Source organism: Argopecten irradians, chromosome 12 (genome assembly GCF_041381155.1).
Source record: "Argopecten irradians isolate NY chromosome 12, Ai_NY, whole genome shotgun sequence".
Taxonomy (NCBI): Eukaryota; Metazoa; Mollusca; class Bivalvia; order Pectinida; family Pectinidae; genus Argopecten; species Argopecten irradians.
This window is the reverse complement of record NC_091145.1, coordinates 19125241-19148283: the sequence shown is the minus strand read 5'-3', so window position 1 is coordinate 19148283 and position 23043 is coordinate 19125241. Positions and strand designations below refer to the sequence as shown.

General features: G+C 33.2%; 1 protein-coding gene across 1 annotated transcript; it reads right to left on the bottom strand.

Annotated features, from left to right (window-relative positions):
• Positions 1-8694: 8694 nt before the first annotated feature.
• Positions 8695-20220, bottom strand: LOC138336447 (lactadherin-like). Its single transcript, XM_069285950.1, has 5 exons — positions 20148-20220; positions 18674-18843; positions 17079-17225; positions 12302-12449; positions 8695-10511 (listed from the first exon to the last, which is right to left on the bottom strand). Exons 1-5 carry the CDS (start codon positions 20206-20208, stop codon positions 10240-10242), a joined length of 798 nt encoding a protein of 265 aa, XP_069142051.1. The 5' UTR covers positions 20209-20220; the 3' UTR covers positions 8695-10239.
• Positions 20221-23043: the final 2823 nt, after the last annotated feature.

The window sequence follows — 23043 nt, the reverse complement described above, 5'->3', positions numbered from 1 at the left end:
CACGTGTATAGTGTATATACACGTATTTAGCCGTGTGTGGGGATGCCATTTATATATTGCTGTCTAATATCTCTCTCTTTATATGTATATTGTGTGGCAAAACTTTGTTCGGCAGAACAACAATGGCTGTAATATGGTGTATCAATATTAATGAGCGTAGTATTGATCCTTTTCTTTGACATGTACATAATTGTGTGTGTATGTGTGTGTTTGTGTGTGTACAAATATTAATCTGCATCTACTAAATCAAGCTATGTACATGTGGTGGTTGTGTAGTGTAAAATGGCTGTACAATCTACTATGACAACCACTGATAGGAATGTCGTAGGAGGGGGTCGCGCTGACACCATTGTCATTCGGCATATTAGTATCCTACAGTAGCATTATTTGGTGCCGACGGTGGGATCGAATTTAATATGTACAAATATGTTAGACGCTGACACACTATCTATTATAAATAATGACTTGTTTAAATAAAATATGTTTCTGACTTCAATTTGTGGTCGTTTAAATCCAGGGTGACTGAATAATGGAAAATTGAGCAAGCTGTATCCCGTTTATCTTTTCGACCTAATGTTTGCACATTAAATTTAATATCGTTTAGCAAACATTCTAAAAACTATGTCGTGTAACTGTTAAAGCGCGCCATACAACCTTTTACTGTGTCATTGTATGGGTTTCCAATTGAATAATGATTATTAACCACCATGGAAAGATCACTAGTAGATCGTTGCTTTTGGTTTAAAAGGATTTGGAATGAGGAATTTCTTACTGTGTGTGAGAAAATGTATACAGCTATGGATAGGGTTGTTTTTGTAGATTACATTGTTGGGAAGTAAACAAATACAAACACCATTCCATTGTAGTTATTCCATTAAAGTAGGTGAAATATAGCCGCTACGATTGAGCGAATTAAACGGCCATTGTTGTATTGTTTAATGGGTCTCTTTGAAAGAAATCCAATTCCCGCTTTCTCCCTCTGTGGGTAAATGCATTGTTAGATCCTATAACAAGATACAGGTAAATGACAGGCAGATTTCCTCCCCACGGGCAAAACATTTGTTCCGAATTGCGCAACTCTTGTTCAAGTACGAACCCGCTTCACACATTTTTACCTGTAGAACGCCTGTGCATAATTGGATATACACAGACGTCGCGTCACAATTAAAAAAAAAGAAAGTTGGGGTTTGTGCTGTGCTGAGCATTGCGTCCCCCAAATGTGGCCCCATCTCTTTGTAAATTAACAAGTAGGCTGGTTGTTGTGGACACGGATGGGTAGTCGTATGATGGGTCGATGTTACTCGGCCCTCAGCCTTAATGCTCTTGGACGATTAACAATCAGGACTTACTGGGTCATTGTATAAAAGTAGTCTATCCTACCTGTTTGCTTGTTACCCGTGTGACAGGGGCTAGCGTTAGGGGTAGGTTCAACTGGCCGGCCAACTGATCATGATTGCATCAACTGTTGAGCGCACAATGGCGGTCCGTTTGGTACACAGGATAAGGTAACGGGTCTCACGTTTTGCTAGGCCATGTTAGAGAAAGCCTTTGTCCTCATGTATCTAAGTCAGATCTAGCCCTTTAGGGTATACACATATATGTATACATGTAAGCAATTATAGAAAAACGCGGATGTCACCATTAGCAACGGGCAAATGATTTTGTTATTCACGAAGTATGCTTTTAAAAATGAGCAATATGTACGTAAAGTAACGGAATTGAGACATTTAATGAAAAAAGGAATGGTTTAGCTAAACATTCATGATAATTTAAATTTTCTTTTGAAAAAATATTTCACTCACTACTTTGAACTTTAAATAGCGACCGATTGAAATATTGTGTCTAATGCATATATAAAATACACATAAAGCCAAAAGAATATGTTTTATTCATAGGAAAACACCTTACGCCACCCCATAAGGCCAAAAACGACACATACTTAACCATTCACAATGTCACAGGTAATCATATTGAACAAAAACTGCGAAAATATCGCTTCAAAACGGGGATATATCAAAATGTCAACATTGGTAAATATAATATAGCAAAGGTAATCAACAAACCTGTATATAAACTATTATACAGATAATCAATACACCTGTATATAAACTTTAACACAGGTAATCAACACACCTGTATATAAACTATAACACAGGTAATCAACACACCTGTATATAAACTATAACACAGGTAATCAACACACCTGTATATAAACTATAACACAGGTAATCAACACACCTGTATATAAACTATAACACAGGTAATCAACACACCTGTATATAAACTATAACACATGTAATCAACACACATGTATATAAACTATAACACAGGTAATCAACACACCTGTATATAAACTATAACACATGTAATCAACACACATGTATATAAACTATAACACAGGTAATCAACACACCTATATATAAACTATAACACAGGTAATCAACACACCTGTATATAAACTATAACACAGGTAATCAACACACATGTATATAAACTATAACACAGGTAATCAACACACCTGTATATAAACTATAACACAGGTAATCAACACACCTGTATATAAACTATAACACAGGTAATCAACACACCTGTATATAAACTATAACACAGGTAATCAACACACCTGTATATAAACTATAACACAGGTAATCAACACACCTGTATATAAACTATAACACAGGTAATCAACACACCTGTATATAAACTATAACACAGGTAATCAACACACCTGTATATAAACTATAACACAGGTAATCAACACACCTGTATATAAACTATAACACAGGTAATCAACACACCTGTATATAAACTATAACACAGGTAATCAACACACAGTTATAACTGTAATATAAACTATAACACAGGTAATCAACACACACTGTATATAAACTATAACACAGGTAATCAACACACACCTGTATATAAACTATAACACAGGTAATCAACACACCTGTATATAAACTATAACACAGGTAATCAACACACCTGTATATAAACTATAACACAGGTAATCAACACACCTGTATATAAACTATAACACAGGTAATCAACACACCTGTATATAAACTATAACACAGGTAATCAACACACCTGTATATAAACTATAACACAGGTAATCAACACACCTGTATATATTTTAGTAAATAAAATATGAATTCTGAGAAAAAAATTCAAAACCAATTTTATTCCATGAGGTTTGAAATTTGTTGGACAAAATGATTACAATTATTTCACTCAACATTAAACAATTAAAATTTCAAAAATATATAAAATTTCTAAAATAAAATCTACAGCGATCAGGCAGATTAATATCACAATCACAATGTAACTCCTTACATTGCATTTTTGTAAACAATCACACTATCATATCAAGTTATCCTTAAATGATATTCTTTATTATACAAAAGCTACACAGCTAACAGCTTATTTAATGAAACTAGACTAGCTTCACTAAAATCATGATCCGAGACAGGATAAAACTTTCAAAGCTTCAAATATAAGTTAAGCTTGTGTAACATATAGATCAGTTAAGTCTTAATACAGATGAAAATAATGTGACATTCATCTTCAGCATCTAAATTGCAATCAGTGCAAAATCAACGTATGTCAATCAATGTGTTTAATACAACTGTTCTGTTGTCTGAAGAAAATAAAATGTGTAGTCTCGTTTTAAATCCACGAAAAATTGCTTGATTAATTGCCAAGTTAATTGATGGTAGTAAATCGATATATCGATCTTTTGATCAATTACAACCATTTAATCAAATTCAGTCAAGCTCATTACGATCGTGCCAAGTTTAAGATGATGGAGGAATGCCAGAGTACCCGGGAAAGAAGATACCATAAGGCTAGCAAACAAATGGAATTAATACAATATACATATCCGCAAATCACAGCAAGTCTATCGATTAATTTATCTATTGGTTATTGATTTATGATATTTTAACATTCATAACCGACATCATTACGATATTTTTAGTGGTTTTTTTTGTAAAGATATCCTGCCTAAGGGAGTTTATCACAAGAAGCATACGCATGCGCACCCTGGCAACATGAATCAGAACGCTTAGAATTTTAGACAAAATTACACAAACATGTGTCAAAATTACGAAACATTGCAAATGTCAAAAGAGATATTAACTTGTATTAACTCAAATTATTTCTCAGTCATCAGTAACGCCTGTGCAGTATAAATGGTCGTCGCATGCTTCGCATCACTGTCGAAGTGGCGTTTGCGGAGTGAGAGGGTTGTGCTAGAGGCCAATTCGTGCTACATATGAGACGCTGGCAATTCCATAATGTTTTTGGTCTGAACCCTACCCAAAAAGCAATGATGTGACCATGATCTCTATCTATAAAAACTGTCAAAATTAACTTGTAACATTTATAAGATGGGGAGAGAGCTTCATATAGGTTGAAAAAACTTGTGCCCAATCACATTGTACATGTATATATACAATATCACAACAAAATAATTGAAATCAAATAGATAAATTAAACGACACAGGTCACACCTACTGTGCGGAAAATTTTCATTAATAAATGTGATTTAATACAATTTCTTACTATTTGTATTGTTTTAATTTCTGTTCTGAATTCTGGATTGTGACCCCAGCCCCATTACCACCATACCTAGTTTTATCTTTATAGCTTCTTTAGCTTCTTGTATTAAACCATTTGAAGCAATATACCGCTATATACTACACGGTATAATATACCGCTATATACTACACGGTATAATATACCGCTATATACTACACGGTATAATATACCGCTATATACTACACGGTATAATATTTTGATATATGCAAGGCATTGTATTAAGAATGACATTATTTTCTCCTTTTTTCATTTTAACGATACAAACAGATGTCAACTGTATATTTTGTATGTCATTAAACAGAATAAATTCTACGTGTAACATATCATCCTTGTAATTTGCATATCATTTCTAAAATCTATAATGTAAGTCAGTGTAATCATCACACCAGGTTAGCAGACGAAATGCAGATATTGGAGTTGTAAGTCAACAACCCATGGCTTACTGGCCTTTGTACCACTTTTCTCCGCGAGGTCGCGCTGAAGTTACAGTGTAATTTATTCTCGAAGAAACATTGAACTTGAAGAAGGTAATGTAGTCTGAGACCTATTTATTTCTCACGTGGATCGGAGTGATGTTTGTCTGCCTTTCGTGTGAACGTGTTCACTGCTGGTCATAAGCGCACCCTGGCGGAGAATTGTGAACTAAGGGAGTGAACCAGTCAAATGTACGATATGCGAATATGATAAGACAGTAGAATTTATCAGAATCGATGAATGACACTACTAGAGGATATTTAAGTACTCTCTCCTCCTCCACATTCAACACATACGTGTAACATGATCTTAACATACCCACGTACATAGCTGGTGTGTCGGTTAACATCTTAACTTCTGCAAAATCCACACGTACACGTGTACTTACGCAGGCATGTCAAAGCATAATCCATACAAGTATTATCTAAGAGTACAACTTCATTAACATGCTGAGGATTGCCCTATACCTTACACAAGACTGAACCCGATATTTATACGAAATTACCCAATCACGATACACGAACGCAGGAAATATCGCGTTTATTTCAGCTGATAATTAACAATAATATCACTTAGTTATGTTCTAAACGGTATATATGATTTTGAAGACGAGTGAAAATTGACTCGCTGGAGAATCCGAACAGGGCACCTGGAATGGTAAAATTAAAAATAAATCGAGGTTCACTTATTAGGATGTCATTTCCAAAGGCTATTTGCAGCCCCACACACCTGGAAGTACTGCTTTAATACTAACTAAAATACTAAAATCCGACGTGTAGGAATAACTACAGAATCAACTAACCTTAATACCAAAGTAATTTTAATCGCAATGCCACAGGTATACCCATAGAATGCACATTACAATGTACAGATATATGAGATAATAAGTCATACTTCTAGTTTGATTGTGGTTTACTACTAATTGAAGCGCATTTCTAGTTTCTTTGTAGTTTAAATCCAGGTTAAACAGCTGCAGTTCTAGTTTTAACTTAATGCCCACTAAATTCAATATGCTATAAAATGGTGTTTGCTTACACTAAGCAACGTATATATGAGTGTTGAATGCAGCGATACAGTTATATGAATTTGTGTTCGATATCGCAAAATTAAGCATACTTTGTAAGCTACCTGATATTTCAGGAACATAATTACACATGCCGACCTTTAAATACTAATTTACTGACAAATTAAAACGGCAAAGTAATATTTTTTCCTTTCACTTGCTAAATCTCAGAATAGAGAAGCACAATTATGGATGCGCTGCGGCAGATATTTATTTTTGCTACTGTATGGACGAACAAATAATACACACTACCTTGGGAATTTATTAAGAAATACGACATACGGACACACAATAAGTTGTTTAATAACCTCTAATTATGTCCAGTTGATGACCCGGAGATTAATGAGTTGTCTCCTGACGATGCAACAACGGCTAGTTCTGGTTGTTTCCATGGTAACCTTCTCTTTATACCTATATACCTGGCCTGTGCGTGACGTAGCCTTAATTACAAGAAGGTATAAACACACCTGTGCTCTTTATGTGGCCCTCGCTGACCTTTGTCCGTCATTGTCCATGGCTGTCCATACAATGACTACTATTAGGTATTATAACAATCGATATCCGTCCACGAACATACTGTAGCTGATGCCACACTGTTACGGCCAACCAGTGTCTGTGAAGGGGACATAACCTATCATGTACATGTATGCATCGCATGCATTGGTCAGCAATTATCAGGAGACGTAACTCAAAAAGAAACATTCACAGATATATCTAAGCATGTAACCGTAACAAAGTGTACAATTTTATAGGACCGAACTCTAGACCTATGGCTTACTTGTCTAGAGTTATATTTTGCTGAAAGGTCTATTGCAGCTATATATAGTATGTGCTTGAAGCATCGGCCAAATCATGTTCAGTGTAACCATAGGTACTACAAAATGTGAATTTTACTTATGTATGCAGCACTGAACAGCTACTCAAAGGCAGTATTTTTTCACATGCATTTCACGTGAACCGGAACAAACAAGTGAATTTCACGTGAAAAAAATATTATTGCCTGTATGAGAAACCTTGATCGTGAACTATGCGTCAGATTAAAATATTGTGTTCGTGAGGATAAAGTGGTTTATTGTATTGTTTCTTTAATGATGTACATGTATCGCAAAATTGGAACCAGCTCAGCTGAACTAGCAGCCCCAAATAACTAAATCAGGCTTAGCGGTACTTTAAAATACAACAAACCTTTTCCAAATGAATTAAATGTACCTGTGCATATATACTATCTAGAAGAAAACCTGTTTGGAAATATAAATGAAATAACTAAAAAGCCAAATGCGTTGGGCAAACAAACGAAAAGAGAGATTGCTTTCATTGAAATTAACTACATACATACCAAAATAATTTAGATAAATTTAAAAAAAAAAAGAAACACTCCAAACAATTTGAAGTATATAATGTCTGGGAATTATTTTCTTTCTGAGTTCAACATGAAAATCAAACACAGAACATGCTGTCTACAAAAGAGGTAAATGAGGACATTCAGGTTTGCTCTAAATGACTCCGGTGAAACATTAAACAAAGCATCAATCATGTGTTTTTCGTATCTCTGTTACTGTTAGAGAACTGGGAAAACATTAATAAAGGGAGGCAACTATTGAATTTTTTAATTTTACGTCTATTACATCTTGTGGGTTGCAGGGGAGGCAATTCCAACGGTATTATAGACTATGTTATGAAATGGAAATTGAATTTTAAGACACAAACAACAGCACTCACACATACACACACATACACTCACAATTACCGGTTTTTTATGTGTGCTACACATACATGCAGCATATTGTGGTTAAATGGTCTATGGAACATAAAATAACACCAAATTAATAATGATGTATTATTTGATGTAATTTTATCTGACTATTAAATGTTCTAATGACAGAAAAATGTTGAAATTATCTCCCCCTATATATATGACAAAGACAGTAATTTAGGTTATGCCATTTATTACAACAACGACTCCACATATTATATACATACAGAAGAAAAGCTCGTTCATCCCATATCGTTTATAGATCAAGTTTAATATATTGTAATAATTACTCAAATTCTAAAAGGAGTGAAAGGGTAATTCATCAAGAAATATAATAGAAATGTGCAAGTGTACGTACTCTCACTTGAGTTAGAATGTATTTAAGATATACACATATACATGTAACTAATTTACAAAATTAGTGAAGTTCATTGTAAACATCACACACACAATGAATCTATACATATACGGTGTTTATTTGTAAACATCACACACACATTGAATCTATACATATACGGTGTTTATTTGTAAACATCACACACACATTGAATCTATACATATACGGTGTTTATTTGTAAACATCACACACACATTGAATCTATACATATACGGTGTTTATTTGTAAACATCACACACACATTGAATCTATACGTATACGGTGTTTATTTGTAAACATCACACACACATTGAATCTATACATATACGGTGTTTATTTGTAAACATCACACACACAATGAATCTATACATATACGGTATTTATGTTAGTATTGGTTACACACTATAAATAAAGAACAGCAGTATTGGTTACACACTATAAATAAAGAACAGCAATATATATATAATAATATTAATATCCCACATGTGGATATAAAAAATAAACAAAAGGTAAGTTATGGAATATGAGAGGTCATTCTCAAAATTGGTCGAAGTATTGTCAGGACTTCTGAACTGTATGGTGACTACCACTTAGTGCAGTAAAAATATGACATCGAAACCGTATAAGACTGATGGAGTTATTGCCCTTGATAGTAAATCTTTGATAGCAAACACAGTTGTTCGAGAGGTCATCATTGAATGTTGTTTGTGTACTTCCAAGGCCAAACAAGCAGCATACAATGTATATAGATATATGTAAAATAATATAAGGTATGTATTAACAGTACGGACAAAGAATTTGTCAAATATACGAGACGATCTGCTCCTTTATTAAGACACAAAAATAAACAAGCACCACAACAATCAACAACTCAGCAGTAATACCCAAAGGTAGAAGTGATATTTACGATTAGACTGTGCTCCTTTATATTCGGTGATAAAATGATGAAAACAGAAAGTTTTGTTCACGATATATTCATCATTGCGGGAAATCTAAACATCTCATCCCTGTTGCTGGACTATGTGTTCGATGGATTTTGTCCTTCGCGAACAACATGGAAGAACTTTTGCAGAAAAACAGTCGAGGATTTACATCATAAAAACTGGCAAGACGCTATATTATCCTCTAAAAGGCTACAGACATACAATTCAATTTACTACACTCATGGTCCTAATCCGCTATGGCTACTGAGTCTAGAATACCCGAAATATACATGGAATCTTGCCGAACTGGTTAAATTATCATATCGTCATGAGAAAAATACGGTGACGTGTAAAATATGTAAGAAAGAAACTGATGATATAACCGTTCATTTTCTAGTCCAGTGTCCGGCACTATTCAAAAGTCGCGATGCATTATTAGAGTTTTTAGTAAACGTATTAGACGTATCGGATTACGTAAAATTTGACCGTTTAACAGACGAAAGACAATGCAATTTTATTCTTGGAAGTTAAGGACATTTACTTGGACCACGAAAAGTGGACTTTAATGATGTTGAACATTGCTGATCTGGTGCCTGCAATGATCTCAGAGATGAACACTCTTCTATGATTTTGTATATACTTTGTTGTTTTGATTTAATGTAAACAAAAGATATGATTGATGTAAATCTCTAACCAGAGGAAATAAAGAAATCTATCTATCTGTAGGCATACAAAATATCTCTAATTTAAACAGTGTCTAAATCGTTAACATTTTTTTTCAGAAAACATTAAATTGGTTAATCGTAAATTGTCTTTTCCTACGATGTTTCTAAAATATCTACAAAACCTTATAAGATTTGTTTTATTATTGTATCAAAACATTTAAAAAACATCTACAATGTATATACTTTTGAAGTGTGTTCAAAGCATTTCATTGGATATATAATGTTATGAGGTTACCATATTAAGACATTTTTAAAACGTTTCAAATATGTCATGTTCTCATTGAATGTTCGAATCGTAAAAAGGGACTATTTGATGATAGGTACTACACGTCTGTGTAGTTTAGAAGCGTCCTCCAGGTACATTTCGTGAAATACACAACGTCAGTTAGAGTCGACTCGCCCATCGTTAGATTGAATTCTGTAGTCGTATAAAGCAGACATTGGTGGGACAGAAAGCTAAACATAAAGCTTTCACATGTTGGATGTTTACGACATTCCAGTCCACACATAGCATTGTTCTGTACCGTGGTATGGTGTAATACAGGAAGGGAAACACCCAACGTACCATGATGGCCTTCCCAACACCGACCGGGATCTGAATATATAAATAGAAAAAAAAAACCTTCATTTAAAGTTTGTTTGATGTACAAAACTTTGATTAAATAACAGGTAATAATTAGTCTCACCTTAATCAAAGGTTCAGTATACGTATATAATCATATCATTTCCTAACGTTGTAGTGTATTATTGTTGCTTATCTGCCTATGACCTTTGACCTTAAACTCCATCTGACCCCCCCCCCCCCCCCCCCCCAAAAAATCCATTTTGGAGAAACAAAAAAAGCCCGTGATTAAATATTACAGATATTGAAATCATGAAATTCAAAATACCATTTCACTCGCTCCATAGTTTATTATTTTTTCAGGAAATAAACTACTTTGATCCATTAACTTGGTCAAATCGATTGGCACTATATATTTGAAAGAGGGTAAGCTTCTTAACATTTTGATACAATTTGTATATCAAGAAAATCCGACGGAATGACATAAGCCACCAGACTATAGGTAATGAAGCTTATTTAATTTTAGCAAGAAATCATACGCGAGTTACTTTCGACGTGTACATCGTTATATATACTTATTGTTTGAAGGAGAAACACCAAAAACTGTGGAATAGTCATGATAATAAATTGTTTGAGGCCCGTGAGGACCGAGAACTATTTATAATCGTGATTATTCCACAGTGTGGGGTGTTTCTCGTACTTCAGACATGGCATGGAATATGACATTTACTTTCCACTATTACACTGGGTATTGTTTAACTATTCCACAGCTCCAGGTAAACCCTTACTACCTATTTAAACCTTGAGATCTATTCATGATGCATTTCATTACCTCACTAAGAGAGCATGCGTCATGATTTGCATGAATTTTTGAAAGATCCATGCACATGTACTATATGGCACTGAAGCCAAAACTTTAACTTGGTTAAGTGTTCACTATTCAACATGAAGGTCCATACCTATGTAGCCCTGCATGCAGTTTTGAGCCCAGTAGTGATGATTTTTGGATAAAAAAGTTCAGTGATATGGACCAAAAACATTTAATGCTGATCAATATTTGGAAAAACAAGCTATTCACCAAGATTTTGGATCATAATACTACATGTACACAGAAAATTGAAATCACGTGACATAAGCATATGTGTTTTTTGAGCATTCCTGGGGAATTATCATTTTCATGAAAATGATGAAATGTAAATGTGTTTAATAGATGCCTTTTTACGGAACATGGAGTGATTTGGGAAAAAAGATATATGAGAAAATAGACAAATGGGAATAAAAGAAAGAAACATGTCAAGGGTCTGTAATCTATTTATTAAGCTGTTGTCTCATGGAATTCAATCTAAACCTTCTCCTTTTTCTGTATTTGTTAAAGTGATTTTTTTTATAGTTTAAGGTTATAGTAGCTGTGAAAGAAATGATGAAATTTAGTTTGGAATGAGGTGATAAAAATTGCATACATATAAAATAAGTGTACAAATACATCACAACAAGTACCTGGGATTTATTTTTGATAACAAATGGTTGTTCTAGCTTGGAATTCCTGATTTATTTTTCGCTTTCATATCATCATTGTTCTTTTGATTAATCTGAATTCTCTTAAAGAATATGGATATAATGTTGACTATGTGTTTAGTAATATTCATTAGTCATTAAATACACCTTTAACTGTGGAATAGTTACATTTCCCATGGAATAGTTCACACTCTGTTTCACAATAGCATGTGATAGTTCTTGACTTTGTCTCAACTTTATCTCAAGCTATAACAATATATCATCACAGCCATGTTTTATCAATAAGACATTGACTCTTTAATACCTACGTTTTTTGACAGCACACCCGATCAGCTCCATCTTTAAAACAGGCATTTTATTCCATGTTTCTATGGCAAGTCGTACAGACTTGACCAAAACTGGATCCTTGAATTCTTGCAAATTAAGTGATGAATCATCCGTGTTTCCATCGAAAATCTAGAACCAACAGAAAATCTATTTTTATTACAAAGTACATAATATAATGTGGTAATCCACCGTCTTTATACCATCAAAGGTTTCATGAAATAATGGAATTTAATGAATAAAATGTGAACACAGCGGAAACAATCATGTTGTCATGAGTGTTTACCCTTTCAAATAGTTTGCATATACTCCCTTTGTATCGTTTGCCATTTTTCTTTGAATGCACCTAGTTACCAGTATTAAAATATGTGGGTATAACACATCAGTTTTGTCTTTAGAATCAAATCATAGCAGAGTATATTTCTATTTATAGTGCAATATCACTGACATCAAACAACACACCCCACCCGGTCACATTATACTGACAAAGGGCGAACCACTCGTTTTACCACTTTGGCGTGTCTCGGACATGGGCAAAAGTTCCAAGATTTCAAGAATCAAGATTTTGGTATTCACTCATGACATATGTACATATGTAACAAGAGGTCAAAACACAACAACAACACACAAAAACAAATCATAATAAAATAAAAAAAAAATAGAAATTAAAAAATTAAGAAGGAAAAAATAGATGGACACAGCCATCAATAGACCAATCGAGATACATTGAAACATAACAATTCTATATTTTTCTTTTCATAATTAGAAGCAAAATTACACTCTGAATGAAACAACTTACTTTACTTAATAAAGCTATATAATAAATTGCATATAGTGAACATTCCTTTCATCTTGTTAGAATTATGATTAGTAAAATAGTATCTTGGTATATAAATTTCTCGTAATGCTACAACATATTCATGAGTACATACATATAGATAGAGGTGCTCATCTCTAACACAGTTTGTACAGAGAGGACATAAGCATTCCTCGCGAGGGACGTTATTCCGTCTGCCTGTCCCTATGCTTTGGTTCAAAATTAAATTGAGACATAAAAAAGAATGCACTTGTCCTCGCGAGGAACTGTCAATTTCATGATACCATGAATCATTTTTGAACCTGCCCAATTCGCCGTATACCATATAATTTGATGTACTAATACAGACATTTAAATCCGTTTACAAAACTGTAAGTTTATTTTTCTGTTTTCTATATTCTTAATATTTCGTAACCCCATATTTTAAATGTGTATAATAAAATTGGAAATACAAGTCCATGACATAGTTTTAACTGAAGATCTATCGATAATGAAACATTTCTATTTTTTGTAGACAGAGCGTACATCATCCAGGTTTTCCTTGCTTGTTCGGATAATTTACTTTTGGCTTTTCTGAAAACATCATTATAATTTAATATCAATCCAAGATATGTAAAGTAGTCCTGTATATCTAAAATCTCATTATTGAACAAAAAGTTAACGTTTTCGGCTTTTTCTTTTTTCAAATATTAATACTTTTTTTCTTTTTTTTTTCGTGTTAACTGAAAGTTTCTATTCATCATAATAGTTTTTAAATTCATTTAATGCTTTCTGACGACCATCAGGTGTTTCAGCCATAACAAAGGTGTCATCAGCATATAAATATAACAAACAGTTTTACATACAAATCCAGTTTTGTTCACTTAATGCATTTACTTCATTCAAAGATTGGACATTACGTTGGTCAAGAAAATTTTCTAAAGCATTATGATACAGAGAAAACAAAAATGGCGACAAATTTTCCCCTTGTTTTAACCCGACATCACACATGAAGAATTCAGACTTATCAATGTCATTAACTACACAGGATTTATAATGAAGTTTTGAAGTTTTCTCCACAGCCTCGCTCTCCACACAGTATCAAATGCCTTTTTGAAGTCAATAAAGGAGCAATATAGCTTTATACCCTTCGCGAAATATAAAAAAAAAATTAAAGAATGCAGAATAAAAATATTTTCAGTGGTAGAATACCATTAATTGAATTTCGCTTGAGCAGGTTATACAATATATGATTTTATCGGCCAATTTGGTCAATCTATCATTAACTATAGAAGTAAATACCTTTCCCAAAAAAGATACTAGTGTTATCGCTCTAAAATTATCTGGCTCACTAGGGTCCCCTTTATTCTTACATATTGGTTTAATTATATCTACAGTCCACTCATTGGATACACTTCCGGTATTAAGGAATATATTGAATAGATCTGTATATAGAGACAAATTCATTTTGTATTTCGTCAATTACACTAGTTTTTTTCAGTTTTTTTTATAGCGTTTACTATTTTCGCTGCATTTATTTCTGTATCAAGATCTTCAGATTATCCTCATTATCATTATCCAGAAAAGTAATGTCAATATCATCATTTTCATAATTAGCAGAGTTCATTTTTTGAAGTAATTGTAAATTCAGTTATTGGTATTTACTTTGACTCGTTTTTGATTGCCCTGCTACCTTATTCAGCATATCGCATAAAAACTTTGGACTATTTTTCACAGTCTCTTAATTTCTTTTCCGTGTTAAATGTAAATGTTTGTATGCGTTATCTACTGCCTTTCTATAGTAACGACTTCTCCTTTTTAGTTCACTTTTATTCTCGGTATTTTTTAATCTACTGTAATTTTGTTTGGCAGTATGAAACTCTTTACGAAGTGTTTTACAATTAGCCGTAAACCATGGTTTATTATTATCATATCTTCTGACTTAGAGTATTGGTTTACGTGAAAATGACATGTTAGCAGCGGCAGTGAATAAGGCGCTTATTAGTAATTCTGGTTATTATCTATATCTGTGCTTGTTCTTATGGGATATGCTGAATAAGGTATCAGGGCAATCAAAAACGAGTCAAAGTAAAATACCAATATAACAAGAAATATTAACAAACGTGTGTCTCTATCACAGTGTATGTAATGGATGGTCGTTTACTTTTTGAATATTCTGATATTAAACAATAATAATTATTTGTGTTAGTAAAGTTAATAATGATAATTTAAGACCCCTCGTTCGCTTACATCCGGGCCATCGAGAGTGAATTACATAAATTGTATAACTTGTTTCTCAATCGATGTAAAATAAATAAAGTTTAATAATGATAATTTACATATTTTGGCTGAATACTATAGGACATATTACACGTGGATATGAAGGATAGGTACATTCTACCCGAGTGTCACCAACTGTTGTAAAACCCGAGGCTTGCCGAACGCTTTACAACATTTGTGATCCCGAGGGTAGAATATCACTATCCTTCATATACACTTATGAAAGAATATGCTTCTCTTATACCTCATAACACATTGATACAATTTCACAAGTATGATAGCCCGCCATTTTTAAACAGACACGAAGAAAGGTCATTATTTTCGTTTTAGTAGCCTTTGAAAACGTTTGGATGATTTTGGCATGTAAAACTATATATATATGCTTTGTGAATAGTTTCGCATGGCACAAAATTTCGCGACTTTGCATGGATTTGATAATTAAGCGAAATTAACACCTTCGCCAATATAAGCAATTACAGCATACTTCCAACCTCTTACAAAGGAAAAGTGTGGCCAATAAATGTCTTGCTACTTCAGTTGAATCCACAATAACCCCCTTTCATGCCATATCAAGATTACTTGACCATGAAAGTGGCTGAATCCCCCATTCATGGCCAATCATGATTATTACCTGGCCCCAGTTTCATGAACATTCCTTAAATTTAAGGAATCCATTAACTTAAAATTTTCCACAGGAAAGCATTATAGATTTTAAGGAAGGCTCCTTAACTTAAAAATTTTTCCTTAACTATTTTATGCTTTTCTATGGGGAAATTTAAGTTAAGAAATTCCTTAAACTTAAGGAATGTGTATGAAACTGGGCCGTGACCAAGAAAGGGGCTGGACATGAGTGCAGTCAACCATGGTAACAAATGCTGTCAGAGAGGGGAATCATTACTTACCTTGTTCTTATGATTAGATCAATCAATAGACCATCTAACCAATGCTGACAAGATTTTTAAAAATACAATGCAAAAAGAAAATCACATTTACTTAAATGTACATCAAAAAGCTTCATTAATTATTATTTCAATTAATTATCATATGATAGCAACTTCGTATTGTAAGGAAAAGTTTTAACTCCTCATCAACCTTTATATCAACAAATGATGCCTTGGTATTAATATATATGTATTTTATCAATTGAAAGCACATATGGAATTAATTTTAAATAAAATTTACTTACATTTAAAGTTTCCGACAAGTTCTTTTTTCATTTACTTATTTTTCTTGCAATCGCTAAACAGAGGCTAATAATAATCCAATTGTCTCATACTGTACATATCTCCTAAAAACATTTTGATGCAGGATTTTTTACATTAAAGTCTCTACACATGGCAAAACTCCTTGTGCTCCTTACGATGGACAATGACAAACTGATATATTAACATTGAGCAAAGAACCTCTAATACTGAAAAGTGCTCACAAGCATAATAGGTACAGGTAAAGTATACAGAGAACAATGGGAGAGTGGGGGTATATGGATGGAAAGGTGTGTATTTTTTCAATCAAATTCTCTTTCTGTTCAAGGTTAAGAAGCACCCAGTGAGTCAGTTAATGCATGATTTCTCGTCACTCGGGGGGTTATTACCCCCTCGCTTCTCTCGGGGGTTATGAACCATTTATTACTCGAAAGCCATGCAATAACCTTTACATGTAGTTGAACGATTATCAATTGTACCTACCCGTATGGTTCCATCGTCATGTTTGATTGACTCCCATGTGACCCCATCGTCACTTATGTACATGGTGTATGACGAAACATACTGAGCATTTTTCCCCTGCCCCCTGGTGAGGACTGCCATTATTACTGAAGTCTTAGGGAAATCAACCTTAAAGGGCAAATAGAAAAGGAAATTAAATCTCACTTGTCTGCTATATCATTTGAATATAATATTAAAGGTGGTGTTCAAGCTAGTGTTCAAAATCCCATAGAAACACCAACAGCCCAATTTTCTTTATACTTTGCATATCGATAGTACTACTAGTTGCCCCTTTAAAGTAAGACCACTTTTCCGTTTGTGATTTTTAAAAGGATCAAAGGGCCTGAAATCTTCATGTTCATTTTCAATAAAACTGCCTTCAGAAATGTGTCAAAATATGTCATTCTTTGTTTAATATTCTACGTTTTTTATTCATAAATCATTTGAGTAGATCATAGACTTGATATTTGAGTCATGTTTTTCAGATGACTACTTAAAAAATAACACTTTCGGGAAAAATCGAAAACGAAATATTGCTCTTCGTCATCTCATTTCAACCTATTAAAGGTAGATGTCCACGATTTTGCCATGCATTAAAAATACTCTCATGACATTCTCTGTCTATGTGTATATCAGTTTCAAAATTAAAATCCGGGAAAACACTTTTTTGGTGATTTATATATAGCGAGTGTAGGTAGCAACAGAACTCTGTTTTGTTAATATAATTACATTTCTTTCTAATTATCATGTGATTTCTGATATCAAAAGAGAAACCATTTGTTTCACCCAAGAGCATATCTAGTTGTTAGGATTTTTTGTACTGTTAGGGAAAATACGAGAATGAAAATACACTAATTTTATGGAATATATGTTAAATCATATCACTAATTGTTGTTTTATTACAGTAACTATGGTCAATTTTGAATTTACAGTCACCTATGACAAATTTGATTTCTTTAAAAAAAATTCTCTAGCTACATTTCCTCTTTGAAATGCTATTTTCCCGGATTGCATTTTTTTCTAAAGTGTCTGGTATAAGATTATACATATGGCATGTTTTTAAAATGATCTAAAAGTGTGGACAAAATCGATAACATGCCAAATATTTGGTGCAAAACCAATACCCTTAGTTTTTATTTCGTCAAACATTCGACATTTTTTGCCTGAAAAATCTATTGGTAGTTAAAAGAAATTAGTAAATATCATTATAAACGGGTACACAATAAAGAATGCAGTATCTTTCATTAACAAAACTCATACAAAAATAAATAAAAAAAATATGTTCAAAATGTGGCCACAACGGGTCCCCTTTACACATACCCAGAGAATTTTTAGAAAACATCATTTTAGGTCCTTTATGCCTTTATAAAAGAGGCAAAATCGATAAAAAGCACATATAAAGTAGTAATTTACCTAGATCTATAAAACTGCATTTGTTAAAAAAAATAGGAGTGTGGACAGATTTTAAGCCCACCTGTCCAGAACATTCGTAACTTAATGTATCCTAGGTTTCCGGTTTCCAAAAGAAACGAGAAAACATTAATCCATTTTGGAAGTAAGACAAGAATTAATATTACCTGAACATACTGCGACCTCTCTTTGACGTCAGGAATCCAGCCACACAGTGGACAATGGGTCAGGCGTAGACTGGACACTTTGTATAAGTTGTTTGCGGATTGACTTGAAGCGCTCAAGGCAGAATTATTAACACCGTTCGGACCAGAAATCAGATGATCGGAACAAAGCTCTGAAGATTTAAATAAAACAGGTATTGGTCTCATAATTGTGATTTTAGCTTGTGTCCGTTACTCCCCTTTCGACAGAAATTATGCAACAATATATAGAGAGAAACTACCTAAACAGATTAATGAATAACGAAAATTTATTACCATCATGAACTGACAATGCACAGAGATCAGGTGAATAAATCAAGATCCCACATTGTACATCAGAGCATTCACCAATTTAAAGATGCTCCACCGCCGACAGGGCATAAATGATATTCATTAGTTAAACAACAATTGGTGTTTGAACACGTATATATATGTCTAATTAACACAAAAAAACAATATAAAATAATGTATTCGCCTTGGGTGCATGCGTAATCAGTACTTCCTTCCATATAGGATATAGTGACACGGATATTTTTCGGGATGCAATTAATTATTTTTCATATTTTCAACTTGAGGTAAAGTTAGAAGCACAAACTTTTCAATGGTGGTAATGGTGTAAAATAAGTAACTTTTGTAACTGAAGAAAAATACCAAATCGTCTGCTCCTGTTTTTAAAAGTGAAAAATACCATTTGTCAGCGGTGGAGCATCTTTAAGTTACGAATTGTTATTGTTGCATTGAAACTGAAAACCAGTCCTGCCTGTTCAAAATTAAACCTAACCATGCGCTTTATAAAGGAATGACAACAACAAGTACTTGATATTCCAGGAAATCCAACATGGTATATCTTGCACTAGATGTGTATGTATGTTGGTCGTTCCTCTACAGCAAGATATGTAACTAAACCCCCAAAGCACACTACATGGAAGATCGACTTTGTTCAATGAATGGGACCAAGGGAGAAAAGTTGGGCTGGGAGTCCTTTTATTTTGTTATCCGCGAGTCCGTGACAGCCACACTTTAGATTCTCCCAGAATATCTGATTTCTTAGATGTAAATGTCGTCCCTTGACCCCATTGGACAAAAATAAGCTACGTAGTGGCTTTATTGGTTATCTTATATAAATGGGCATGCATTCGAGTCTGTGACACACGTTATTATGAAATGTAAAGGCTGTATCTGACATGTGGTTTGTGATTAGGTTTCGGGGTGTCCAGCTTTCCTCCGATACGAAAGTCATCCAAGTGGTTTATCTGACACTTTTTGAGTGGTTTCCAGCTTTCCTGCAGTACCACAACTTACAAAAGATATAAACATAGTTTACACTATATGCGTCTCTCTTTATAATGAGAAATAACACAAAGTCACCCGGTATACGGTGGTCTTCAGAATGTAGAATAGATAGATGGGTAACTAGACAATAAACATATCAACTTACCCCCCTTTGTTGTTTGAACCATTAAGATCAAAACACTCGTTACTAATGTTGAACTTCTCATGTTCTATAAATATGAAAAACAATATATATTATATAAATTTTTAAATATAAAAACAAGAGACCAAGAGAGTCTGACATAAATGCTTATAACTAATTCACCACACTGCATAATAAAATAAAACACATTTACAAGTACGATTCCATTGATTTTTCCATGGAAATATTTTTTTCTAAATCAATGCGCACCATCAATATTTCTATTGTTTATTTTGACGTCACGATAATGTCGGGTTTCGCGCCATTCTCGTTTTATTTTCTATTGTGGCATGAACAAAAAAAAAGACTTGGCAAATCAGAAACAGATTTAGCATGAAAAGAAAGACGACTTAATTATTAGCGATTGAAAAGAAATGTTGTCGGACGGACGGACGACGGACGCTGCATGAGCTAATAAACACACATCCGTAAAGTTTGATATAAATTTACAAGATTTGTATATGTCTGTCTTACTGGACAAGAGGTAAGCAAATGATATGAATAACAACTGATTATTTGTTTGGTATAGTTAACCTGTATATTCATTCAGACTTGAACCACAACGGGAGTAAAGTCTTTTGAGACAGCTCATGGATTACTATTCATATATTCATGAAACTACAAATTGACATTTCCTTCGTTTGTCACGGTTGAGTAGACCGCTCCCTAGCTTGAGTATTACCCTACGACATATGCAACTAGGATCCTACATGTATTTTCACATAGGTATACAAACGTCAGTGATGAAAATGTTTAAATCATGCTTTAAGAAAAAATACAACAGTTACAGTATAAGGATGATATCATATTGCAAATCAAATGACAAAATAAGTTGTAAGTAAGAGTTTCCGCGGTTTGTAGGGAATAACAAACACGTAATATATGACAAAACATAAATAAAAACGAATAACAAACACATAATTATGACAAAACATAAATAAAAACGAATAACAAACACATAATTATAACAAAACATAAATAAAAACGAATAACAAACATGTCATTATGACAAAACATAAATAAAAAACGAATAACAAACACATAATATATAACAAAACATAAATAAAAACGAGCATAGAAATGCTCATCCGTTGAAAAGCTTTATACGAAAATATCATGGTTGACACATTATTTACAAGACCGATGTTACTGCTGCTGTCTATATATAAATATGAACAACACAATACAGAGAACATCAAAATTGAGTGAGTCGTAGACATTCAACAAAGGTGACAGCATACAAGATCAATTGATAGTAAAACCATTTGCTGTTTGGAAAACGATATCAAATACTGCGAAAAGCTAGCTCAAAATGTAACCAATGAATATAGATTTTATATGAGTGAAATATATCATGGATACTGGATTAAAAAATCTCATTATACAATAATGTAGAATACTTTTTGTGCTCCGGAGGTTTTCCGCGACGTACGCATAGCGTGAAATTAATAATAAACAATTCGTTGCGATTAAAATCACTGCGATGAAAAACTTGTTGAAATATTAACATAAGAAATAATTGTTATTTTCATGTTATTTTTGTTGTTGTTTACTAGTGTAGGAACGGCACGGTTACCAAATATTTCAACATGACACGCGATTTGAATATCTGCCAAAAATGCTGTTCATGCTCAAGTGAACAACAACACGTAGTGGCAAAATTGTTTCTGCTGTTATTTTTATTTACTTTATTTTAATTTTTGTAAAATTCAGGTGATCATCGACAAAAATGATTATTAATAGCATTTTGCTAAAATGTCAGGAATACTAAAACCTGTTTAAAAGAGATATGGCCATTTTTTTGAATAGCAGTGACAGAATCTGATGAAAGGCACCATACGAATTAAAAAAACCGGAAAGAAAGAATATGGTTACATTGTCATGAATAATTGTAATGCCAGATGAGGAACAGAACCTTAAACTTGTGATTACATATTTGTATGTAATTTGAAATACATCTAGCTAGTTACTGTACTCATAGCATATCACATAGGAAAGAAGTACTTTCAGGTTTTGCATTAAATTAATTGAATAAAATTAGCTTTCTCTAATCAACCGATTTCTGCAGATCATCTTTTAAACAAATGGGTCAACATATTTCAAAACGATTAAAATTATAAAAAACAGTACCTACCTGTTTAGATATAATCGTCCCTACTGCAAAATAATGTCGATTTCAAATAGTTAAATCGTGTTTTTATAACTAAAACTAATATGTCCCAGTGACTCCCTAGCGAGTCTCATTCAAGCATAACTATCATTTCTATCTTAATATGTTAATAAAATATTCCCACCTTTCCCTGGGCATCACAATGTCGCTCTAAAGTTCATTTAGATTATTATCATTCTATCCCATTGCAGTTTCATTTCATTTCAATATTTTTTATTAATAACAAAGGGATCAGACAACAGGCAAGCCTAAAGAAGTCTTCTCCCATTGCAATTAATGGAACTATGATAATAAATCGAAATTTTAAAAATGGTATTAAAATTAACAACAGTTTCAATTATTTCTTATCATAAGTCCAATTCCCTAAAGTTAGGGTAATTGATTAAGATGGCACATCTTTCCTTGTGTTGGACATTAATATTTAATTACCAAAGGTCACAGATTATTAGACCGGTACGCTGTTCGGTGAAAATGTAAATATGTTTTTTTCTTCAATAAAATTATATATGAAACGGGGATTTAAAGTGACAAATAACAACTTAAATTAACTCCTTAATACAGAGAATAAAAATATAATTATTCACCCTCTTCGGGGTGTGACAGGAGAATCTCAACCCGAGATTATTAATTAAGTTGTCACACATAATGCTTTGTCGAGCGTTGCCAGCATAAGAATTTTATCCCGAGGGT

Coding starts and splice junctions, on each gene's coding strand:
- LOC138336447 (XM_069285950.1), bottom strand. CDS start 20,208: ATGAGAAGTTCAACATTAGTAACGAGTGTTTTGATCTTAATGGTTCAA. Junction 12,450..17,078: donor ATGACGATGGAACCATACGG/GTAGGTACAATT, acceptor TGTTGGTTCTAG/ATTTTCGATGGAAACACGGA. Junction 10,512..12,301: donor CGGGTGTGCTGTCAAAAAAC/GTAGGTATTAAA, acceptor TTATATATTCAG/ATCCCGGTCGGTGTTGGGAA.